This window comes from Perissodus microlepis, chromosome 5 (genome assembly GCF_051167445.1).
Source record: "Perissodus microlepis isolate ML-2025 ecotype Zambia chromosome 5, ASM5116744v1, whole genome shotgun sequence".
Lineage (NCBI taxonomy): Eukaryota > Metazoa > Chordata > Actinopteri > Cichliformes > Cichlidae > Perissodus > Perissodus microlepis.
In genome coordinates, this window is record NC_140465.1 from 3,658,015 (window position 1) to 3,684,818 (window position 26,804).

Below are 26,804 nucleotides of genomic sequence, written 5' to 3' on the forward strand. Positions count from 1 at the left end.
GAGTGTCTGTGTTGACTTGTTTTGTGGAATGCTGTGCTCAGGTGTGGTTTGAAAACCGTTATTAACCTGCAGCGACCTGGAGAACATGCCAGCTGTGGAAACCCACTGGAGCAAGAGAGCGGCTTCACTTACCGACCTGAAACTTTCATGGAGGCAGGCAGTAAGTTCTCATATCTATTTATTGCTTATACACTGAACTGCCCCAAACATGGCCAAAAACGGTGTGCACGAGTAGTTGTGTGACTAGGTCAGGGGTCGGCAACCTGCGGCTCTTTAGTCTTTATTTTGCGGCTCCGGGTGGTTTGGGAAAATAAATTAGAAGTATTTAGCTGAAGTGTATTTTATTTGTGTTTAGTTCTTTTTTTTTTTTTTTTAACTTGTAGTTCTAAATTGGAAGATTATTGTGATTTTGAAATATAAAAATAAAATTATATCTTATTATTTTTTCATCTCTCAAAATAAGCGTCACACTCGCAGAAGCCGGTATACCTGCCAAAACGCCGTGCATTTATCGAGACTTTCAACCCCAGGTAGGCCAATTATGGATCTTCGGATCCACATTTTGTCAGCAGCTGTTCTCCACCATGAACTATGTTAAAAACAAACAACGCTCACGCCTCACAGATGACAGCTTACAGTCCTGCGTAAAGATGAAAGCCCCGATTTGCAGACGCTGTGCGCAGAGGTTCGGGACCATAAGTCTTATTGTAAACATATCACGGCAGACCCGACGATGTTTGCATGAACACGCTTTTCAGCATCTCTTTATTGACCGCTTTTCACACACGGTTGCTGTACGCATACAGCCGGCTGTAGCTTTTCAGCTCACAGCCCGAGTCCGACACACACCAACACAACAGCAGAGAGAGCACAGACTTTAAGGCGGCGAGGCGTGATTGCGGGTGCCACTCAGGTGCGTCCGCCTCCCCTGCAGCGGCACTGCAGACCACGCCCCGCCGCACACATTAACCAGGTAAAATACATATTTAGGCAGAATTTTGCAAATATTTTTTTTTTTTTTTTTTTAGCAGCATAGAGCTTTTTTTCCCAATTACTTTTTAAAAGTCAGGTCAAGGCTCCAAAAGCCCAAAGGCGGTATAAGGGTGGCTCACAACAGTTTTTGTTTGCTACATGGATCATTTTAGTTCAGCTTTCCTTTTGTTATATTTAAGAGTTCAAAATTCAATTCAATTCAATTCAATTCAATTTCTTTATTGTCCCACAAGGGGAAATTAGTTTAGCAGCAGGAGGATAAAAATAAACAGAACAATACTATAAAATAATAATAACAATAATAATAATAGAAAGTTCAAGGACAATTATTTGCCATTAAGGAGACAAGACGCAGTAGGGATAAAAGAGACCTGGAGTCTTTTAGTCCTCCTCACAGGTACTCTAAAACGGCGGCCGGAAGGCAACAACTCAAATTCACTGTGAAGTGGATGGTTCACACAATTAATAATAGAATGAGCCTTTCTAAGCACATTTCTATTGTAAATGGCCAAAAGTCCATCTTGCCAGCGCCCTGAAATTTTGCTAGCAGTTTTTACCAGAAGTCCCAACCGATTCTTATTCTTCACCGTCAGGTTACCAAACCAGGCAGCGATACAAAAAGACATCACAGATTCGATAAAACTTCTATAAAACAAGGACAACATCTCAGATGAGACATTAAAAGATCTCATTTTCCTTAAAAAGAACAGTCTTTGTTGAACTGTTTTAGTAGTGGCATCAGCATGAGATTCAAAACACAGTTTATGATCAAGTACCACACCTAGATATTTATAACTCTCAACAATCCCAACATCGGCAGTTTTAATGATAGTGGGTGATGAGCTATAAGAGGACTTCCTAAAATCTATAATCATGTCTTTAGTTTTTGACACATTAAGTGAAAGGAAGGACTCATCACACCAATTCACAAAATCATCAACAACCTGTCCATGGCCTGACTCGTCCCCCACTAGAAGACTGACGATCACTGTGTCGTCAGCAAACTTCAGGATGTATCTGTTTGTGAAATTGCTGCGACACTCATTCGTGTACAGAATGAACAGAAGGGGAGAGAGGCAGCAACCCTGGGGTGATCCAGTAGAGGAGGAGAGCACATCAGAAAATGCATGATTCACCCTCACGCATTGTGACCTATTGATCAGAAAGTCTGTCACCCAGCCGACCAGACTAGTGTCAAGCTTGAAATGATTGTAGAGCCTGTCAGCAAGTAAGAGGGGTTGAATTGTATTAAATGCAGATGAAAAGTCAGCAAATAATAATCTTGCATGGGTGTGGGGGGGCCTCAAGATGCTTATACAAGAGATGCAGGAGTGTGACAACAGCATCCTCCACACCTCTCCCTGCTCTATAGGCAAACTGGAAGGGGTCAAGATGGTGTTCAACCTGCATTAAAATCTCCTTCTTAATTATCTTCTCAAATGACTTCATCACTAAAGAAGTCAGAGCCACAGGCCTAAAATCATTCAGTGCCTTAGGAGAACTGCCCTTAGCAACAGGAACAATAATAGCATGTTTCCAAATCTTAGGTACCGTCTGTAGCTCTAAAGAAAGTGAGAAGATATAGTGAAAAATCCCACTCAGCTGATCAGCACAAGTTCTCAGTACCTGTCCACAGATGTTGTCAGGTCCAGGACTCTTGCTTTTGGTGTGTCTAAAAAGATTAGCTACCCCCCTCTCATCAATACAAATAGATGGGGGAGTGATAGTCTTTTCCCTCAGTGTGCTGGTCTGCCTAGAACAGTCAAAGTTCTCAAAACGAAGGTAAAAACTGTTAAGACTGTCTGCCAGATGTTTGTCAGAGGTAAACCCCTCTAAGGTAATGCTACTTTTACCTTTCGTGTGTAGCCCTGCCATTGTTTTCATACCAAGCCAAGCTCTTTTGAGGTTGTTACTGCTGAGTTCTGCCTCAATCTTATTTCTGTACCTCATCTTGGCGATCTTTATTGCAGCCCTCACCTCCTTCCTCAATATTCTCATAGTGGGAACGTCTCCCTCGTTAAAAGCAATTTTCCTTTTAAGAATCAGATCCTTAATATCTTTAGAGAGCCACGGTTTGTTATTGGGGAAAGTCTTAAATTCTCTGACTGGAACCACAGAGTCTTTGCAAAAAGAGATGTAGCTACACACCACATCAGTGAGTTCATCCAAATCAGAAGTGCTCTCTTGAAACAAGGACCAGTCAGTGCAATCAAAACACCCCTGAAGGGCAACATAACTGTCTTTTGTCCAGACATTAGTCCGCTTCACACAGGCCTTCTCCCTCCTAATCACACATCTGTAAGCAGGGAGGAGGTGAATAACATTGTGATCCGAAGAACCTAGCGCAGGTCCGGCCACAGACTTATATGCCCCCTTTATTGGTCCATAACACAAATCCAGCGTTTTGTTATTCCTTGTAGGACAAGTGACATATTGAAAGAAATTGTTCAGTGATTTCTTAAGATTACAATTGTTAAAATCACCAAGAATAAAATTAGGAGCATCCGGTGAGAGAGTCTGCAGATTGTGTACCACTTTAAAAATGGCATCGGCAGCAACTTTAACGTCAGCCTTAGGATGAATGTAAACAACAGTGACAAAGATTTGAGGGAACTCCCTCGGTAAGTAAAAAGGCCTGACAGATACTGAAAGGAGCTCGATGTCAGGAAGACACAACCGCTCCCGCACAGTAAAGTTATTACACCAGCCCTGGTTGATATACAAACAAACCCCTCCTCCGTGAGATTTGCGTGTTACTCCACAGTTCCGATCCAATCTGACAGGGGTCCCAAAGCCGCTGATTCGCAGTGAAGTGTCACTGTCCATATCGGTCAGCCATGTCTCGGTAAGCGCCATCAGACAAGCCTCCCTGTATTCCCGTAGATGAATCACATTTCCTTGTAATTCATCCGTTTTGTTCCTAAGAGATTGGACATTGGCCAGAATCATAGAAGGCAGAGGAACACGATTCTTCCTCCGAAGTTTTCTTACATGCTGACGCACGCCGCCTTTCTTTCCGCGTTTTCTCAAGCAGCGGGGCTTTCCAAAATTAGTCTTTGACCGGGCAAATAAATCCTCACCAAGAATCACATCTGTCCGAGCATTAGAAGAGTCGTACATAGACAAACAGGACCACCGTAATCCAAGTAGTTCCTCGCGTGTATAAGTGATTGTCAGTGAGAGTGAATGACTCCAGGTGAATATCGCCAACAACAATAAAACTAAGGTGTAAAAGATCTCCATCTCGGCAAAAAGTTAAAACCACGGTTAAGAACAGAGTTAAAACAAAGTTAAAAACAAAAAGAAAAAGAGAAAAAGAGAAAGAAAACGCCAATAAACACCTGCTGCAGGTCGCCACAAGAGCAGCGCCCTTCCGCACACCACCAAATGTGTTAATTACATAAATAAAATGTAACTTTCTCTGTAGCACTTCATGGATTTCATAAGCAACACACCTTAGTTGCTCTGTGGATTCTTTTAAAAAGTAGTTAAAAACTTTTCTGTTCAAACAAGCCTTTTGTTGATCTACGTATTTTATATTCTTTACATTATTTACATTTGACCTTTTACATTGTGTATAATGTCTATTGATTGTATTGTTTATTTTAATCTTTGTGTACAGCACTTTGTGACTGCCTGTCTGTGAAAAGCGCTTAATAAATAAACTGTACTTACTTACTTTAGTTGTTCACACAAAGCATAAAGGTAAAAAAAACAATATATGCAGTGTTATCTTCATTTTAGATTTTAAAAAGTATTTGCGGCTCCCAGTGTTTTCTTTTGCGTGGAAACCGGGTCCAAGTGGCTCTTTGGGTGTTAAAGGTTGCAGACCCCTGGACTAGGTAGTACCCTTTTATAATCATGGTGGAATAGCTTGTTTGACGGCCTCATTTCTAAAACTCTTAATGTCCATCACACTTAACTTTGCAGCTGGGCTTCATTCATGAGGTTAGCAAGGTTTGGCTAAACAAGTTGCAAATATAAATTCTATTCCTTCAGCAGATAATGTATAGTTCAGTTAAAACATGTGCAAAAAAACTGTACAAAAGCACAAAAAAGAACAATTACACAGTTATTCACTGTTATCATACAACACTGAAAAATTCTTATGCCACCCCTCATTCCTCTGTGCTCTGCTTCCACGTAACCAGACATTCTTTGTCAAGTTTTTTAAGCAGTCTTGAGCAATTATTGTATAGTTTTTTTATAATGTGCTAAGCACATGTGCACCTTTATAGAGCTGTTGTAATCTTGTTATACTGTGTATAATGACAATGAAGGCGTTCCGTTCAGTTCAATTCTATTCAGTAGTCGACCAGACCTACTGAAGGTCTTTTAAAGACTTTTCAATTTCCGTCCAGTGCTTGTACCTCATCATTTATTTGTTAAGCCACTCAACACTGACTTATGAATGTTAACTTTGTATTATTGTACGGGCTTTACCTTACAATATAAAGCACCTTAAGGCAACTGTTGTTGTGATTTGGTGCTACATTATATAAATAAAATTGAATTGAGTTGAATCAATTTTTCAAGCATAAAAAGCCACCAAACTCAAGGGATGTATGTTGTGTCTACACATAATAGACAACTTGGCAAAGAAATAATCTTTTTTAAACTTTAATGTTTAGGTACGTTGTTACTAGTCTGAAAAATTTCAAAGGTATTATGTTTGACAGTCATCAGATAGTATTTTACAACCAACAAATTGCTTCCTAAAGAGCGACTGGCTGAAAACTTGGCATATCTCAGCATAGTGTGCAGTGTGTCCTTACGTTTTTTTAAGAAACTGGATAAGTGGAGGACAAAGGAGAACATGTCAGGCCTAAAAGAAATAAGTATACAGCAGATGAACAGTGTGTGAGAGTCATGCCTTTAAACAATAGGAAAAAATCTAGAAACCTGAGAGATTGGTCTGTTCGCAGAAGACCCAAAAGAACCCAAAAGAACTGGCCTCAGTGGAAGGGTAGCCATGTTTTTTTCAAGAAGTCATTTTATGAAATGGCACAAGTTGAGGTTAAAGCATGCCAAATTACAAGAAAATTATACATGAACCAAAAATGGAAATTTTTGTTTGAAATGATTGTCAACAGACAGAGGAGGTCAGGACGAAGGTATAACAATGATTATCTACAGCCATCTAAAGCACGGTGGAGGCTCAGTCATGGTTTTGGGGCTGCAATTTAGCCTGTGGTGTTGGGGATCAAAAATGAATGTAGAAGACTACAGTCATATTTTGATCCACCATGCAAAAGTGTCTGATTGGCAACAGCTTTATTTTTCAACATGACAGTGATTCCAAAGACCTGCCAATGCAGTAAAAGCGTAACTGGATAGAAAAACACACAGCTATCAGTCGTGGATTGGCCCGATGTGTTAAAGGCCTTTCAAGCTCAGAATTGTTCAGACTTTGTTTTTGCCTTTGGGCTGCAACGATTCTTCGAGTAATTTGAATGATTCCATTATAAAAAAACCTCGACACAAGGTCTGTGCTTTCATGTGTTGTTTAGTGCATGGCTCTGTAGCGTGTTGATGTGTTAGACGGTGTAAACGCCAGTGTTTTATTAGCTAAAAACAGACCTGCAATACAAACGTATTTAGGAGCAGCGTGTGGGCAAGAAGTCTGACATGAAGTTAGGGGTGGGCGGTATAAACGGTATACGGTAGAAACGATATGAATTTGGCCAATGGTAGAGATTTTGACACTACCGCGATAGCGCATGTTGATGGTGACATCAAGCTGCGCCTGTTTCGGTCGAAAGCATCGCAGCAGCAGCTGCAAGCAATATCATCTGCAAATTATGCCGTGCGACAGTAATAGCGAAGAGACGAAACACGTTTTGGAATATGAGAAAAGCCAAAAACTGCACTTCCTCTTCTCTCGCAGCTTCTCTATTCCCACGTTGTTGCAGTATATTAATGACTAACTAACTGGATTTCTCAGTTGTTCTCCTGACTGAAGTTTGATCCATTTACAGCATCCTGCCATGCAATTGCATTTGTCCCTAACCATCAGGAACCCTCACGTTAACTTTCATCGAGTGGAAAAAAGTTAGTGTTCATCCTCCAGCTTCACTGTGGTTATATTATGCTAACATAGCTGTGTAGCTAGCGAATTTAGACAGTTTTTAAATCTCAGTGATGCCACAGTGTTCGTTTGACTTTGGGACCTGAAGCGTACGGAGTTTTGGACCCAGATTCCTCCGCAAGGCTCCTGACTATGGTAGCCATAATGCTCCGACAATCCATCAAGCGGTGTGGCTTTGTAGCTTACCAAAATTGTATTTTGAGCGCCGTGTACCACATAAAATGGGTTTGAAGGTCAGTAAGCACAACCAGAATTCATAAATAAGGCACACTGTCGATTTTTGAGAAAATTAAAGGATTTTAAGTGCGCCTTATAGTGCGGAAAATATGGTATACACAAGAAAAGAATATATCAAGATATGTATTGTTACCGCACATGTTTCAGATTATACTGCGATATGGATTTCAGGCCATATCGCCCAGCCCTACGTTAAGCCCACTCAGGGCCCAGTTTGAAACAAAGACACAAAGGCAGCAGTGAGGATGACGCTGGCACAGTTTTCACAAGAGCGAAGAGGCGGAGCGGTTACCGAGACGGTTTGGTTTTTTTATGATGCTGTACACAGTCAAACATTGTAATTTCTAGAATGGAAGCCAAAGAGAAGTTCATTCTGAAAGACCTTTTTATTAATAAGACAAAAGTATTTCTTATCTGATTAATTGATAGATTACTCGATAACTAAAATTATTGTTAGCTGCAGCCCTAATAAATAAATATATACTGTATTTCAATATGATACTAATACTGTTTGTTCTCATTTTAATAAGTTGCTGCACCTTGAAGGGGTGGCTAAAGACGTGGTAAATGGACTGGTTCTTAATTAGAGCTTTTATCGCCCATTTGCACTTTTTTCTGTATAAGTGCTTTCAGTCTAACATTCACACTCCAACGGATGCATCGAAGAGCAGCTTGGCATTAGTGTCTAGCCCAAGGATATTTGGCATGCAGACTGGAGCAGAAAGGAATTGAACCACCAACCTTCTGATTAGTAGGTGACCTGTTCTGCCTCCTGAGCTGCAGTGTTCAGATAGACTATTGCAACATTGCATGACGTTATTGTGTCACTGACAGTTTAATATACTCCTGGTTCTGTTTAAACCGTCCGTCTTTTAAAGAGCTGTTTCTCATACACCACTGACTTGTGTATCAGTAGCTTTTTGATTGGATCCTTCTGGAAGTGGCCCTAACAGCAGATGTACTTGGCACCAACAGCTATTGAAAACGTTGTGAGGATGTAGAATGAGGAGACCATTCTTAACATAGAAGATCATGTGACCAGATAGTAATAATGGAAAAAGTATACATTTAGTTTTCTTGAGCCTGAGTTATGGTACAAGGTATGCAGTTAGTGGAGCAGGTGACAGGCTAAGGTAGATTTAACATTTCCCTCAATACCATCTGTGTTGTGTTTTGCCTACATGCAGTCCCTAGTAACCAAGTAATTGCAAGGGGATTTATTTCATTCCTCCTTCTTCCTAATAGGCTCTCCTGGGATTCTGACAATGTCACCTCATCAAAACGTGCATTTTGCGTACTCCAGTGTTTTATTTGACAGTCTGTAAAAAGTCCCAAGTCTAAACACTTGGCCTTAATCTTAATATTGGTCTTTGTCGTGCAACGTTTTTCACTCCTTGAGAAGCAAATCTTATGAAAAGTGCCAAAGCAACAATCTTATGAGTCTGTTAATCACCTGATCACGTATCATGTTAACATTTTCCCTTTGTGTCAAAGTCAAAGATCTTTACAGAGATGTTGGAAGTGATGGCTGTAAACTAGTCTTTGAGGTGTGTTTCTAAAATAATTGATAGTTCCTGTATTTTGTATAGAAAATATGCGTCATTCAGTGTAAGACCAAGGCTCCTTTATGTGTTTTGAATCGCTTTTCAGCAACAACTAGTTCAAGTTCAACAAGTTATTAAAAATCCACCAAGCTTTAATCAGTGGTTTATATTTAACCAAATAATAATGGAAGGAGAGCCTTTCCATAGAATGGATTGATCCTCTAACAACACATTATTCTGGGAGTTGAATTTAAATGGTAGCAGTAAGTATATTTTCGAGGGGAAACAGTTTTATCTTGAGGTAATAAAATGTGCTTAATGTATTACAAAACTGTAAAACTGTATTACACTGTCAATATTTATTTAACAAAACCCAAGCACAAAAGCTGAAGCAGTGGTTGACAAACTTGAGTACACCATGAATCAGTAGCTTAGAAACACCTTTACCAACAGTAATAGTTACGTGTAGGGGTTCATTAGTCTTTCATGTCTTTTTTTAGCTCACTTTTCTTTACAACATTGCTTCAGTTCATTGTGGTTTGCAGGCATTGCTTTATATGTGGCTTTCTTCATGTCTTATTGCAGCATCTCAATTGGGTTCTGGTGTGGACTTTGACTGGGCCATCGCAACACTTGAATTCTTGGGACTAGAAACGCTGATATACAGAGCAGTTCATAATTGGTTCAATGCCTTCAAGATGCCCATGTCTTGTGGTTGCAAAATCAGCTCATGTGATTGAAGTTTGTGCCAAACATGTTTATGGTCAAACATGTCCACTCAAGACATTTCCTGAAAAAGGTGTCAAAACTATTACAGCATTCCGCTTTTAGAGTTTACGCTACAACCCAGGTAGCTCTGGAGTTAGTAGAATAGAGAATAGAGTTAGGGAAAAATCACGCTCTGCTTTGGTGCAGAAAATGCAACAATGACTGAGGAAGTTATTCAGAACTAATTATATTCATCCTAAACATAAGTAGCCAAATAATTTATTCATCTAAAAAATAATTTCTTTAATACAGTGCTGTTTATAACACTTACAATCTTATTCATGCACAAGATTGATTTATTCCAAGTTACTTCAAGGTTGTATGTTTTACAACCCTATTATTGAACCTGGCTGACTGCGCCAGTCACACTAGACTGGAGACCAGTTGGTAAATACTTGGGAACCAGTTCAATTCAATTCAGTTTTATTTATATAGCGCCAAATCACAACAAAAGTCGCCTCAAGGCGCTTCATAGATACAGAGAAAAACCCAACAATCATATGACCCCCTATGAGCAAGCGCTTTGGCGACAGTGGGAAGGAAAAACTCCCTTTTAACAGGAAGAAACCTCCGGCAGAACCAGGCTCAGGGAGGGGCGGGGCCATCTGCTGCGACCGGTTGGGGTGAGAGAAGGAAGACAGGATAAAAGACATGCTGTGGAAGAGAGACAGAGATTAATAACAGATATGATTCAATGCAGAGAGGTCTATTAACACATAGTGAGTGAGAAAGGTGACTGGAAAGGAAAAACTCAATGCATCATGGGAATCCCCCGGCAGCCTACGTCTATTGCAGCATAACTAAGGGAGGATTCAGGGTCACCTGGTCCAGCCCTAACTATATGCTTTAGCAAAAAGGAAAGTTTTAAGCCTAATCTTAAAAGTAGAGATAGTGTCTGTCTCCCGAATCCAAACTGGAAGCTGGTTCCACAGAAGAGGGGCCTGAAAACTGAAGGCTCTGCCTCCCATTCTACTTTTAAATACTCTAGGAACAACAAGTAGGCCTGCAGTGTGAGAGCGAAGTGCTCTAATAGGGTGATATGGTACTCAGGGCTCGCAAAATTTCAAAATCCCTGGTAGCCCTTCGGGCAGGGACTCTTCAGTTTTTGGTAGCCCAAAATAAATTTAAGTAGCCCGAATAAAAAAAGAGAGCAATTTTTTGATTGATGTTTTGTTTCCTGTTTTGTTTCCTTTACAATATTATACATTAAAGTATAATATTGTAACGGAAACAAAACATTAATCAAAAAATTGTTGAAACACAAATTACAACATTGTATAAAAATTACAATCATCAACTCAAATACTTGGTTCTAATTGAACAGAAATTTCTATGAACTTGTAAGAACTGTGTAGAACATGAATCAGCCTGTGTCAGATCCTGAATTTGAAATTTCCACTGAAGTCACGGGTAAGAGGCAAGTGGAACCAAGATCGAGGCCATTTGCTTTTTGAAGTTTGCAAAGACTGCTAAATTTTGCCAGTGGTAGTTCACTCTTTGCAACATAGTACGCTGTTCTAAACTGATTTTTCAGGTGTATTTTTAGTATGTTATTTGCAATTGGTGTTTGTTCTGGGAAAGATATTGCAGACTGAGCAATAATGCATTTCTTGCATTTCTAATGGGGGTCTTTCTTAAAATTACTGGTCCCAGTAACAAAGGCGCTTGTCGACTCAGAAATCAAGGGAAAACCAACAACACACCCGGCAGAACATTATGTTATTTACACGGGTGCACATAAGTGGTCCGCATGTGCGCATTTGCTGTCAAAATAAAAGACGCGCACCAGATAAGAAGTTGCAACGCGTGTTTGCGTCCATATAAAATGCACTGTTTTTGTCCGCTGGAGTGGGATTTTCACGGCACATTCCGCACCACACCTCTGTGCGTTCATCATTTGTTTGAAGCCAGCTCACCTCCTGCAACTACTTTTCCGAGAATACGCGCTTCTTTTGTGGTTCGGAGTCCTTCTGACATTTCTTTGGAGGTGGAGGAACACCAAAGTAATTGCTTAAAGGAGCTTGCTTCTTCGACATCTTTAAGAGTTCTAAACAAATGTCTGTCCTCCTCCAGAAAATCTTATGTACGCAAACACGCGTTGCAACTTCTTATCTTGTGCGCCTTTTTTTATTTTGACAGCGAATGCACCTGCGGACCACTTATGTGCACCCCTGTTTATTATTTAGCTTGTCATATTGCAGCCACAGAAATTCTTTTGTCCATGAAACCATAAAGCTGCACTTTATTTTTTGCCTTATAGTCTGATTTGTCATAACTTTTCCGTTTTGTGGTAAGCTTTTCTTTGGCTGTCACTTCTTCACCCTGACCTGTCTTATTTGGCTCAGCAGAACTAAAATATATATCCTGCTGCTTTTACACACGCACTCACATAACGCTCAGCGATTCTCTGCGCGATCAACCTCTCACATGTTTAAGCTTGCTGCGGGAGATTTCACTTGTCATGTTTGCATAGTAAGCTAACGATTGATAAGACGATGTCAGAGGAATTGGTGCGCAAATTATCGTCACTCACCAATCAGTACTGTCGCTCTCTATACACAGTTCGCGCGATTGCAAAGTGAAAGCAAAAAAAACAAGCAAATTCAAACGAAATTTCCGAAAGAATGCAAAAGCATTGACATATATTTTCCCTTCCTACAATAGCCCGACGGGCAGGGCAGAGATAGATTTTGGTAGCCCGACTGGAAAAATCGCTAGCCCCGGGACGTCGGGCTAGCGATTTTGCGAGCCCTGGTACTACAAGGTCATTAAGATAAGATGGGGCCTGATTATTTAAGACCTTGTATGTGAGGAGCAGGATTTTGAATTCTGGATTTAACAGGAAGCCAATGAAGGGAAGCCAAAACAGGAGAAATCTGCTCTCTCTTTCTAGTCCCTGTCAGGACTCTTGCTGCAGCATTTTGGATTACCTGAAGGCTTTTTAGGACTTCCTGATAATAATAAATTACAGTAGTCCAGCCTGGAAGTAATAAATGCATGAACTAGTTTTTCAGCGTCACTCTGAGACAGGATATTTCTAACTTTAGAGATGTTGCGCAAATGGAAGAAAGCAGTCTTACATATTTGTTTAATATGTGCGTTGAAGGACATATCCTGGTCAAAAATGACTCCAAGGTTCCTCACAGTGTTATTGGAGGCCAAGGTAATGCCATCCAGAGTAAGAATCTGGTTAGATACCATATTTCTAAGATTTTCAGGGGCCGAGTACAATAACTTTAGTTTGATCTGAATTAAGAAGCAGAACGTTAGCGGCCATCCAGGTCTTTATGTCTTTAAGACATTCCTGCAGTTTAACTAATTGGTGTGTGTTATCTGGCTTCATAGATAGATAAAGTTGGGTGTCATCTGCATAGCAATGAAAATTTATGCTATGTCTTCTAATGATATTGCCTAAGGGAAGCATGTATAATGTAAACCGAATTGGTCCTAGCACCGAACCCTGTGGAACTCCATAATTAACCTCAGTGTGTGAAGAGGACTCTCCATTTACATGTACAAATTGGAGTCTATTAGATAGATATGATACAAACCACTGCAGCACAGTACCTGTAATACCTACAGCATGTTCTAATCGCTCTAATAGGATATTATGGTCGACAGTATCGAATGCTGCACTAAGGTCTAGCAGGACAAGCACAGAGATGAGTCCACTGTCAGAGGCCATAAGAAGATCATTTGTAACCTTCACTAAAGCTGTTTCTGTGCTGTGATGAGCTCTGAAACCTGACTGAAACTCTTCAAATAAACCATTCCTCTGCAGATGATCTGTTAGCTGTTTGACAACTACTCTTTCAAGGATTTTTGATATGAAAGGAAGGTTGGAGATTGGCCTATAATTAGCTAAGACTGCTGGGTCTAGAGATGGCTTTTTGAGTAAAGGTTTAACTACAGCCACCTTGAAGGCCTGTGGTACATAGCCGATTATTAGAGATAGGTTGATCATATTTAAGATCGAATAATTAATTAATGGCAGGACTTCTTTGAGCAGTTTTGTAGGAATGGGGTCTAAAAGACACGTTGATGGTTTGGAGGAAGTAATTATTGAAGTTAACTCAGAAAGATCAATTGGAGAAAAAGAGTCTAACTTAACATCAAGAGTAGCTGTAGATAATATTACATCTGTGGGATGATTATTGGTAATTTTTTCTCTAATGATAAAAATTTTATTTGTGAAGAAGTTCATGAAGTCAGTACTAGTTAACGTTAAAGGGATGGTTGGCTCAAAAGTGCTCTGACTTTTTGTCAGTCTGGCTACAATGCTGAAGAGAAACCACTCTTACAACCACTAGTTGTAAGAGAAAAAATATCTGTTTCTTGAGCAGTTGAGAGTTGCTGGCAGTTGCTGGGAAATGGATTGTTGAAGTCCCATTCACACAAACCTGAAGACCAGGCTGTGACCCCTCTGATAACCAACAGTCGCTAGGGTGTGTATTCTGTGAATGGTGTCTGGAGGTTGCTGGAAGAGGTTTACAGTGCTGGATCTTGTTTTCCGATAATTTGAATGGAAGATGCCTACTAGCTTGCAAACACTCAAACTATTCACCAAGTGGTAGTGTGAGTGTAGCACAAACTGGAAATGGCGACCATTCAACTTCAAAGTAAAATATGCACCTTTTAAAATGTATTGGTTGCAGTGGTACAATACTTTACTTTGAAGGTGAACATTCTCTGTTTTTTGTTTGTCATACTGTTTCACTACTGCTCGGAGAGAAAATTGCGTTTGCAGACGAGTCAGTGGCTTTGTTGCGACTCATGGTGACGACAGTAGTCTGCTAGCAACCAAAGCAATCACAAGGTTTTTGGTGCAGTACCTACTAGAGATGGACCGATCCGATATTAGGTATCGGTATCGGTCCAATACTGACGTAAATTACTGGATCGGATATCGGAGAGAAATAAAAAATGTAATCCAATCCATTAAATATCAAAAAAGCACCTCACAAAACTTGCGACACGGCGTAACTTGGCTCATAACCGTAGCACGTTGGAGCAGTGTGCAGCACGTGATAGAGCAGCTGTGTGTATTTGTAGCCTTGCTACCAAACCGGCATTTCATCTCCGAGGAAGTTATCCCAGAGAGAAGTAAAGCAAGTGTGCAAGTTCATCTCTGAATGTTTCTAAAGCATTCCCACGTTATGCTTAACAACCGATATATGGAGCGACTTCCTCTTCTTGCTGCTACTTCAATCGTGAAACTGCTTAATGATCAGCTGATCGGCTTTTCTGTCGCGACTCCGTCTCTCTTGTTTGTTTTTGGCCCACTTTGCACCAGAAAGAGGAAACCAGCGGCTGAACAACAGCAGCACGTTTAACCTTGATAAGCTGTTGTTGGAATTTATTGAATATTACTTTCTACACCAGGATCCTTTTCTACGTAGCTGACGGCTGGTAACTGTGCAGGGGCGGATCTAGCAAAGTTTAGCCAGGGGGGCCGATAGGGCATGAACAGGGAAAAGGGGGGCACAAAGACACACTTTTCTTTCTTATTCTCATTTAAAATGTCGAGCTTTTAATAAATAATTATCTGAATCTTACACCCAAAGTTTTAATCTTATGTAAAATATATAGAAGTCCATTGCTGTATATAGTAACTGTTAAGTCTAATATACCCTAGTAAGCTATAGTACTTTTTTCTTTGGGAAGATACCATCTTCCCATTTTTTTTTTTTCACACTGCATCAAATTAAAGTTGATTACGTCGATTAAGCATCATGAGGTGGAGGTTGGGGGGTTGTTCCCTATTTATTTTTTGCTGGGAGTTTGCAACCCTATTAGTTAGGTTGTTTAATATTTCTGCTAACTACTCTTTAAAATACCAGAATAGGGAGGATGGAGTAGGTTTAAGTTCATTAGATTGATCAGTTTCGCTGAACTATGAAATATTTTGGGCGCAGTGTATTTTTTACATACAGGTATAACAGAATAGCTTTAGTGTTGTTGTTTATTTAAACTTGAGTATGAACTTATACAAAATGAAGCAATATATTAAAAAAACAGTTTTGTTGATTAAAAAACACTATATCGGATTCATATCGGTATCTGCAGATATCCACATTTATGATATCGGTATCGGACATAAAAAAGTGGTATCGTGCCATCTCTAGTACCTACTAGGAAGTAGAGATGGCACAATACCACTTTTTTTTATGTCCGATACCGATGCGTAATATCGGATTGGTCCATCTCTACTAGGAAGTGCAGGAAACCTCCAGCAACCACTTAAGAACCAGTCAGAGAATTCACATTTCTTCCTGGAGACCAGAAATTGCCAGGGGATTGCTGGCTAATCTCTAGGCCTGTGGGACTGAGACCTTGTTTAATTAGCAAGCTAGTTTTGGAGGGAAGGAAAAAAACAAGTAAAACTACCACCAACTTGTCATTGCTGCTCTTGTTTATTAGATTATCTCAACTGATTTAGGGTGCAATGTTTGCATCTCTCGACTGGCCTGGGAACACCTTGGTGTTGCTCCGGACAAGCTAGAGGAGGTGAGTGGGGAGAGGAAGGTCTTGGCTTCTCTGCTTAGGCTGGTGCCCCTGTGACCCGGCCCCGGATAAGCAGAAGAAGATGGATGGATGTTTGTGACCATGTACTGCACAAACAATTAAAAACTCCTTTTGATTCTAATCTCTGGCTTTTTATCTTTCAGTATATTATTACAATTTTGGATGGAAAGATTATGGTGTGGCATCTCTGACTACAATCCTTGACATGGTAAAAGTCATGTCATTTGCTGTCCAAGAAGGGAAGATGGCTGTCCACTGCCATGCTGGCCTTGGAAGAACAGGTTTGCAACACGAGCAGTTTGAAATCGCTCAAATCTGCATTTGTACTTTATAAATATATCAGTTTTTTAATTTGTATTTTGCATCATTCAGGTGTGTTGTTGGCTTGTTATTTGGTCTTTACAACTCGTATGAACGCTGACCAAGCCATCCTGTTTGTGCGAGCCAAAAGACCCAACTCCATCCAAACCAGAGGCCAGCTTCTCTGTGTCAGGGAGTTTGCCCAGTTCCTGGTTCCTCTTCGAAGTGTCTTCTCCTGCGCTGAACCCAAAGCAGGTGCCGTTACTTTGTCCCAGTATCTCACCCGTCAACGACACCTGCTACATGGCTACGAGGCTCGGCAGATGAAGAACGTGCCAAAGATTGTCCAGCTGGTGTGCAGGCTGCTAATTGACATCGCAGCCAACAGACAGGTGGTGATTGAGGAGGAATGGTTGGAGATTCCCGACCTCACGGCTGAGGTAGAGAAGACGGTGTCCCAGCAGGCCCTTCAACAGCTTGGGAAGGAAATGAAAGGGAAAGGGATTCCCCTTCTATGTAGTTCATCCCATCCTCTTAGTCCAGTACTGATACAACCTAGACTTGCTAACGATCAGCCTCTAATTAGTGACAATGAGCTTGACCCCTTGTGGAGGCAGCAGAATGGAGAGAGCCCCCAGAGATCTTCTCTGTGCGAAAACAGGAGCTACAGCGATTCTGTTCTTCACAAGCTGGGGCAACGCCAGCATCATTTAGGAAATCTGAAGAACAACCAACCAATCAACTGCCTGATCAAACATTCCTTGTCTCACAGCAGCCTTACTGCCTGTAACCCTTCCAGATTTTGCAACCTCTCTACTCAGAACATTTTTAAGAACAATCAGAACTCCAGTACAGAAACAAAGGAAGACCTTGGATCTCCCATTTTAAAAAGACCGCTCCGTGAAGGCCATCAGAGTTTGCCTTTAGATTTCTCTGAGGTCAGTAGAAGATTCCACTGCAATGCCACACTGCCTGCCTTAGCAGTCAAGAGCAAACTGGTAGCTGGTAAGGAGAATGTGTCAATGGGTGGAAGTGCAGGTGACTTCTCAGAGGTTCCTTTTATCACCCTCCAGTCTGAGTTCTCACCAGAGAGCAGGTGCCTCATGGTGGCAAAAGCTCTGGCCCTGGAACTGACAGACAAGGATCTCACCTCCAAGGTGTCAGTGTGGCAGGTGAGCCCCACCTAACTTGTGCAGGGATTATTACACTTCCTTTCCAGCCAGATTTCCAACCTGCTTAACCAGATTTTCTAAACATTACAATCTCAAATTGTAAATTGCACCACCTTAAGTGCAACTTTGGACTGTCTCATAGTCGATACGCTAAATTCTTACTTTTTATGCAATTGCCAGAAAAGCTATCTATGACTCTTCATAAGGGAAGGATGATAGATTAGCAACCTTCCAGGATTAGCCTGTTATTTTTAGCAGCGGGAGAAAGAGAATACCTTTGACCAATAGGGTTTTGAAAAGAGTGCTCTGTCTTTACAGCTTTGGGATTACCCATCTTTGTGTTGACTGCTAGGTCTACTGTGTGACCTCAAACCATAATTGTTTTTAATGCAATCAAAATCAAAAAGCAACCAGCTGTGCTAGGATTAGCCAAAACAGTGATAATACATACATGTGACCGACTAGATTCCAGGACCCCGAGGCACCAGTGTTAACCATTGCACTACTGTGCTGCTCTAATTTTGTCATGCTAGCAAACAGGAACTTCCATTCATGTGATTTTTGTCAGTAATAATGTTAGCAAGCAAGATAAAGGTAGCTAGCTAGGTATAGTTTAGCTGTGCTCCCAGAATCTAGCTAATAAACGAAATTAAAAATGGGCAGCTCAGTTAAATAATCAGATTAAGATCACGGTGGTATTTGCTCCACGTGTAGTTTTAATGTGTTAGCAGACCTACCACTTTTAGCTTACATTTGCCAAAAAAAGACAGCTCTGGGTCTCATGTATCATAGATTGTCTTGCAGTGTATTTAGAATCACACTGCCGTTACCATAGGAGATGCGTGTTGAGTTAATCTAGTCCCTCATTTTACAAAAAAACTATGTTGTACATAGTTTGACTTGAACCTGGAACTGTGTTCTTACTGGCACTTCATTTCAGTCATTTCATTGTCAGTCTGTTTTGTGTTGTGCAGATGGAGCTGAACTCCAGAGAGGGAACATGGGAGAGGCTGTGCAAGGAGAGAGACCCTCTGGTCCTATCTAGTCTGATGTGGTCATGGGTGGAGCAGCTTAAGGATCCAGTCATCAGCAGTGAGGATATAAAAGCCCTCACTGAAAGGAATGTAAACCCACAGAACGCCCTCGATTCACTGGAAAAGGTAGACTGTGTCAAATATCTTCCAAGCATTGCTGTCTAAACCAAACAGGGATAGCAGACTTTGTTAAACAGCTGAATGACGTGAAAGGTTGCACCGTATATTAAAAGAAAATATTTCTTTTAACTTTGAAAAATCAAAGCTACTGTAGTGAAATGTACACAAGAAAACATGGAGCATGAAATTGGCTTAATTAGTTCTTTTTAATGTCTTTAAATCCCAACAAAGAAAGTTCTGAATTGGTTTTTAAAAAAGTTTGTAAAAAAAATGGCCCAGTCTGTTAATGGAACTATTGTCCTTCTGGCCCTTTGACTCAGTAATGGGCTTGAAGAATTAGTCCCATGATGCCTTTAATTAAGCTGATAATGTAATTTTTCTTAACATCAATACTAGATATTCAAAAAAGTCTGCAGTAAGGCTCAGGAGTAGTATTCGACCTCCACTGGGTGGTGTATGTCAATAAGTCAGTAAGTGAGGAGGACAATGAAAATGTATTGTTTGTCTAACTTGTTTAAATTGTGAGGCTGGTTGGAACAAGTGTAACCCAAGTTATTTTGTTATAGCTACAATTTACAGATGTCCCCTAAACCCATCACATGTAAGCAATCGTTAAGTTGTTGCTCTCAAATGGCGACACCTACAAAAAGAGTGCCAAGTTAGTTCATCTTAACTTGCATTCATAAAACTACTTAACTACAAACACGGTTGAAGCTACTAGAATTTCACTCACAAAAGTGAAGCACAGACTTGTGGTGACAAAGGTCTGTACAACTAATCTGATCATAGTATTTTTCAGATAACTGCATTGGACGTGTTTCATGAGGCACCAACAACACAAACAAAGTTGCGTCTCCCTCTTTGCTGAGTCTTGAACTTTCGGTCACTTCCCCGAGTCGTGACCATAGGTGAGGGTTGGGGCGTAGATCATCAAGTAAATCGAGAGCTTCGCTTTTAGACTCTCTTTTCACCACGACAGACCGGTACAGCGTCCGCACCACTGCAGCCGCAGCACCAGTTCTTCTATCGACCTCCTCTTCCCTTCCCTCTCACTCGTGAACAAGACCCTGAGGAACAAACTCCTCGACTTGGGGCGTTAACTTGTCCCTGACCCGGAGTGAGCACTCCACACTTTTCCGTCTGAGGACCATTGCCTCAAGCTTGGAGGTGCTGATTCTCATTCCTGCCTAGGGATGGGTATCGTTTAGGTTTTATCCAATACCAGTACCAAACCGGTACTTTTGAAACGGTGCCGGTGCTCGAACCGGTGCTTAAAGAATGGAGAACACAAACTTTGTCCAAAAACCTCTTATGTTTAGCTGTTTTTTTTGTAAAAAGATAACAATGTTAGCCTTTTCTGCAGCTATAGGGCATATATGGTATCACTCTTGGCTGGAAGCAGTGCTTAATCAATGGAAAAAACACCAATTTTGTCTTAAAACCTCTCATGTTTAGCTGTTTCCCACTTTTTCTTTGGTCATTTTAGCCTTTTTGGCCAGGGTGAAGGGAGTATCTGCCATCAAACAAGAAGACAGCCGCATGTAACTACAACGGTGTTTGCTAGTTCACCTTACATGCATTAATGTAATAACGTGGTTAGCCTACTCAGCGTAAATTACACACGAACAACATTAAGCTACTCACGCAGAGAAGAACGGCTGCTGCTGCCATCATCATCCGTCATCATTTCTGCTACACTGGCAGGGCTAGGGGCCAGGACTCTCCTCTTCTGGTTCTTGGGGGATGTTGCAAACTCCGGGTCCGATAACAGGCACCACACCCGCAGTAGATGTGCTCGGTGTGAGGTCTCGCAGCAAGCTATCAAATACAGTGCATTTCTCGGCTTTTAAAAAACCGCTATGCGTCGCCAGGTGTTTCATCAGATTCGAGGAGTTACCTCCTTTGCACAGTATCACCTTAAAGCACTTGTTGCAGGCTGCTGAGTTTGCATCTTTTGCTGTGAAGTACAGCCAGAATTTGACCTCTTTGCCTTGGGCATTTTTAATCTGTAGCTCTGCTCTAAAAGAACGTACGTACCTGGGCCCGCCTACTACACTTGCAATGGTAAAATTGCAAGCGTAGTAGTAAATGGTAAAATTGGCTATAATCCAAAGTGTATGACATCTCAGGAAAGAAAAGCACAGAAATAAAGCACCGAAATGTGTGCTGGTTACTACCGTTTATGTCAGAACCGGTGCCATAATGGCACCAGATACCGGTACCCATCCCTATTCCTGCCACTTAACACCCGGCTGTGAACCGCTCCAGTGTGAGTAGGAGGTCATCCTTCTAGAACCACATCGTCTGCGAAAAGCAGAGACAAATTTCTGAGACCAGCCAAGTGGAAACATTCTGCCACGAGGCTATGCATAGAAATTCTGTCCATAAAAATTAGTAACAGAATCAGTGACAAAGGGCAGCCCTGGCAGAGTCCAACCCCCAGCCAGTCCGACTTATTACCGGTGTTCTGACAAACCATCCTACTTTGGCAAAATGTCCTACCGTAAGTAGTTTATGCACATTTCTGCTGTCACAGAGTAATTCCAGCACCAATTTAAGTAGGTATGACAATTTGCCACTTAACTTTGCTCATCAGATTATGCTTGTAGCTCATTTTCATACAGCCAGGATGGTTTGGCACTTAATTTTACCCGTCAGAGTATGCTTCTAGCTCATATTCACAAAGGTAGGATGATTTGCCACTTAATTTTAGCTGTTTAAGTATGCTTGTAGGTGACATTCACAAAGGTAGGATGGTTTGGCAGTTAATTTTACCCATCAGAGTATTTTTCTAGCTGATATTCACAAAGGTAGGACGGTTCGCCACTTAATTTCGTGTTGTGCGCATGCGCAGAAACAACGGGTAGGATGGTTTGCCAGGTTGATGGATTCCCAGAACACCGGCTGTGTGAACCAAGGTCTTGCCATGGTTGTTTAACGACCAAAGGCTTGTAACAACGGGCCAGACACCCCATACTCCTGAAGAAGAATACTCCACAGAATACTCTGAGGGACATAGTTGAACACCTCGAAGTCCACAAAATACATGTGGACTGGCGCCGGTTTAGCTCACTTGGATGAGCAGGTGACCATATGCCGCATGGATGAGAGCGGCTGATCTGGGTTCGAGTCTGACCCGTGGCCCTTTGCCGCATGTCTTCCCCTATCTCTTTCCTGTCAGTCTTCATTTTATCTGTCTAATAAAGCCAGAAAGAGGCCAAATAAAAAGGATGTTAAAATGCCATTAAATAGCAAATTTAGAGGCCGTTTTAAAAAAAAAAAAAAACAGTGTTGACATCTATGGATAGTTTCCACCTTAGTAACAAGATGGTTTTTTTTTATAACTCACCATTCATAGATGCTTCATCTCAGCTAGTTCAGTTACTGAACAGGGCCACTCCACTATATTATAGTCTCTAATGGAATAAACGAACTGGTAAGGTCATTGCAGGGAATAATTAGGTATTAGCAGATATGTGTGTCTGTACATTGCACTTGGTTTTTGGATGTAGCTTGCTAACCAATCTTGCTAAGATTCAGATTCATCCCTCGCAGATTAGCGACAATTGAACTGCTATCCTGACACATCCAGTGTCTCACCCAGCACTATGTGATCCTGTAGTGTGACATACAGTATGGTCTCCTTCCTTTTGATAGGGTCACCGGCTCACTTTGCTGTGCATCCTCGACTGTGCTGCTCATCTCCTGCCAGTGCCTAAAGAATTGGAGACCAGTTTTCTTAACCAAACCATTAAAGTGTTTACTAAGGTGAGCTTTAACAAACAGCATGTATTGAACATGTTTACTTAAGTTCTTACTGGGCATGATGCAGTGCAGTTTGCTTTGCAGATGGACCCTGCCTCAGAGGAGAACAAGTCTCTGTATGCAACACTGAAAGCAATCCTGACTCCCATTCTTCACGAGCTGCATGACAAAGCTGTTCAGGAGAATGAAGCCTCTTGATTGGCCCCAATCAGCCTGCCGAGAAGAAGACTCCCAAACGAGGTTCCACTTTTATTTGTGGGCATTACTGCATTAGAAGCCACCTCTTGCACCCGATGCTGCTGAGATCTGCCAGTCATGTAGTGTTTGAAGCTAAGTGTTTTTTCATTCTGTTTCCTTTGAAGCTTGTAATTGACTCTGAGTACTGCTACTCTGTGTTAATGTGCCACTGTGCTCACTCTGAACTTTTTGTTGGTTACCTGTTCTTTGTCTGAGACTAGATCTTGCTTTATTATCTAACTCATTGCTGTTAGGGACATGATGAAGAAACATTTCATTACGTGAATGTAATGTTATTTAAATGTGTGACTCAGCTCTCTGGGTTCTTGGGGTTATTTAAACCAAAATATGTTTTACACTGTGCACATGCTGCAATGTGTCTTATTTATTCAGATGTTCTTTTTTGAAATGCACAAGTCGATAGAATTGCTATAACTTGCTTTGTTGCTGTAGAATGTAAGGCGTTCTCTTAATGTTAAACTGTGGCTGTTACAGCAGTGCAAACTCACAAGGCCACAGTGCGTTTTCTTTTTCAATCAATTTTATGTACTTAATACTGTTTACCAAAAAAATCCTCCGTGTATTGTGTCATTCATTCATTTGTAAAACATCAATCTGCCTCAACTCCTGCATTTAGCACTCTGCCTCGACTCACATGGCCTCTGTTTGGACTCATTTTGTGTAATTTTGACTCGCGCGCGTGTGTGCGTGTGTGTGTGGCTATTGACAAAAATCTTCCACCTCACCTCATCGCTTATATACGGACAAAATTCAGTGTAGATGCAAGCTGAGTGTGATATACTAATGGTACTGTAGTAATACGAAGAACATGACACGTTGGGCTGTGGAGGATTTTCAGCAAGCACTATTTTTTCATTGTTCCAACGGGTTACTTGGAGAAATAAACATAACTGACTGAGTCTTGTTTGAGTGTTTGTTTTTTACTGGGGGTGGGTGTTGTGTTCCCCAAATTGCTCCTGGGCTGGTTTTTGACTTACTGGAAGAGGCTGCTGCCTGTGGGGAGTACTTTTACAATGGCAAGTGAGCTTGGTTTTCCAGCAAGAAGTTGCACTGTTATTCGCTACACCAATAAATCGTTTAATGTTGAGGTTAAACATGTACAACATTTTAAAAAATTATACTATAAATCAGAAAAAACCCCTCAAAATTACATTTGTTAGTGGCAAACAGAAGATTAGTCAGCCTTGAGTTAAAGCAAGTGTTGGAGCATCTGAGAGGGAGAGACGTTGTAGGAGTTAAGTAACTCCTAAAGATGGCAGTAATGTAACATTAAGGATACTACTGTTAAACCCTCGAAGAAGAAGTAGCAGCTTCACGAACCACGAAGAAGAAGCAGTCAGAGGGTGGAGGATTCTTTCGACATGGCAGGTAGGTGGGTATACTTTGTTAATCATACATTTTGGATACACATTTCTTAGTAGTTGGGGTAGTATTCTTTCAAGCATACATGTAAAGACTCGGTAGTGCTGCAGAGGCCGCTGCCGCACTTTAGCCTGACGTTTGCCTTTTGGGACTTCCATGCTGGAACGTGCTGCTAGCTGCTAGCCCGACAGGGTTAGCTAGCCATTAGTAAGGAGTGGTTATTATCGGGCGCAGAATGAAGAGTACGGGGGCGACTGGAGCACTTCACGCGTCTCTTCTTATTAAGCACTGAGCGGGACTTTACCAGCGAGGGAAATGGGCATATGGGATCTTGTGCTTCTTCTGTTTCTGCTAAACATTAAGCCTCTACACTGGGCAGCTTTGACTGTATTTTAAGAGCAGACACTGGGCAGGGAGCAGTTTCATGTTGGGAAGAGGTACTTCCTTTCTAATGGACACGTTAAGCTCTTCAGGGTTAAAGGGTCTTTGCGTGTAAAATCATTTGACTGTAGTAGTCAATGCCCTCATTTACGAGGCTATTCATTCTTCAAGCAAACAAGAGTTTTAAAAAAGACCCTTATTGCGTTTTCCTAGCTGTCTCTAATCATATTTAATATGGGTATTTCAGTTTACATCATAGTGTAATATGTGCAAGTAAGCCCTCTAAACAAAAGCTAGGGCTTTGGACTGATCTAACTGCTCAGGTTCAGTTTTCTCGTTGGATCTTTATGATGTCGCTGAGCTTGGAGCTCTCTAATATGGTCATCTCAGGCACGTGTTTGCCCCACCCACCTGCTGCAGATGAGGTGAGGTGCTGCACCAAGGCCTGAACAGTGTGTGGGACAGACACAGCTGTCTGGTCTGCCTGCTGTCTGGAAAATTATGAGTGCTATTTATTTGACTTCTAATTTTTTTTTCTTTTCCCCTGGCTCAAGTCTTTGGGAGGCAGATGTAAGCAGGGTTGGCCTAAATGTAGTTAATGCAATGAGTCTGTGATGATGAAACAATTCTAAGTATTCATTTCTGAAGGCCAGAACCTCATTCATCATATTTATGGAGCACGCGTTCACAATAGCCATCTCAAATTGCTTTATATTTTAAGATCTAGCCTACAATATGGGGGAGAGGCCCATCGATCAGGAGATCCCCTATGAACAAGAACTTGATGACAGAGGAAAGAAAAACGCCCTTTGAACAGGAAGAGACCTCTGACAGAACCAGTCTCAGAGGGGAAGCCCTCTGCTCTGACTGGTTGTGAGGTTTGGGGAAAGATGAGATTTCTCTTTATAGCTGCTAATCACCTATTAAAATGCTAAGTGTCTGTCAGGATTTAAATAGTTTGAATTGAAGCTGATTAATATTAACTGATATTATTCTAAGACAAACTTCATTTAGCTTCCTGAGTTTAAAAAGTGGTAAATCTGTTGTTTTGGGTTTGCATTACTTTACATTATATGATTGGATTGACTTCAGCATACCATGAATGACAGTGGATGAGTTGGTCACATTACAGCTACTCTGCTGTTGGATTCAGCAATATTAACAGAACTGTCAGAATTTGTCATAAAACAAACACAAATTCCTGTTCTGAAAAGCAAAACCGATACGGAGGTGCCTTAAACCTGGAATGTCTTACATGACCAACAGGAGTCCTGACTTGTTTGGTTGCAAACATTCACTTCAGTCCAGTTTTAATTATATAGCACCAGTTCATAACAACAGTCACCTCAACATTCTTTATATTGGAAAGTAACAATATCAGAAAGAAATCCCGACAATCACAAGACCCCTATAAGAGCAAGCACTTGGTGACAGTGGGAAGGAGAAACTCCCTTTCAACAGGAAGAAACCTCCGGCATAAAGAGGACATTGACTTTGCTGATGGGTGTCGATCTTGTCCTGCTGTAAGGTTGAGAAAATTGAGAAACTCACAGACTCTGCTCATTCATTGGCTAAAGACTTGTGAGAAAACTCTCACCTACTTGTCGACGTGGAAACTATAAGGCTGGAGCTATAATGGCTTGCTTAGACGCATGCATTCAGTTGTGCATACCTGGAATTAGTCCTTCCCATTTCTCTTTGTTCAAGTCTGTTTGGAGTGGCCTAAAGGACACATGATTAGTCAGTGTGTTGAAATGCAGTGCGTCATGCATGTCACTCAGATAGTTGTGAACACAGAAACTGTAACCTCTGGGGAACTCTGCTGTTAGAGTTGTTGTACTGTAGGAACATACAGTGTCCCTCAGTTTCTTAGTCATATCCATCATCCTGTCCCCTCCCATTCTCCTTGGGTGATGTCATGGTACCAGTATCCAACTTTCGTGTACTGTCAACGTGTCTTTGGGCTGTAAAATGCCTTCCACCTTACAGGCGCTGCCTGTTTGTGATGAGGTTGATCAACACGCATAGTAAAGCAATGCAAGTCATTGGTAAAGATGTTTGTAATCTCAAGCAGTTTCTAAGTATTTTATCATGCGCGTGTTAGACTCGACCCTAAAGAATGCTGAAGGTTTGTTGTTTTTGCAGTTTAAGATACAATGGCCCCAAAACACTGTCATAATATCCACAACCTTCACTTTAATCAGCTGTGCACACACAGTTTGATAGGCTGGCACAGGACATGTGGTTCAGGGTGTCT

General features: G+C 41.2%; 1 protein-coding gene across 3 annotated transcripts in view; it reads left to right on the plus strand.

The window, feature by feature from the left end:
* The window catches only part of ptpdc1a (protein tyrosine phosphatase domain containing 1a), a 33,912-nt gene extending 10,209 nt beyond the window's left edge, over positions 1-23,703 (plus strand). For all 3 annotated transcript variants that reach the window (XM_084927425.1, XM_084927424.1, XM_084927426.1), the window contains 6 exons: positions 42-160; positions 16,299-16,436; positions 16,528-17,627; positions 18,602-18,787; positions 22,439-22,549; positions 22,631-23,703. In XM_084927425.1, the coding sequence (XP_084783551.1) occupies positions 42-160; positions 16,299-16,436; positions 16,528-17,627; positions 18,602-18,787; positions 22,439-22,549; positions 22,631-22,744 (1,768 nt within the window). In that variant the 3' untranslated portion in view covers positions 22,745-23,703. The remainder of the gene's footprint in view (positions 1-41; positions 161-16,298; positions 16,437-16,527; positions 17,628-18,601; positions 18,788-22,438; positions 22,550-22,630) is intronic.
* Positions 23,704-26,804: the final 3,101 nt, after the last annotated feature.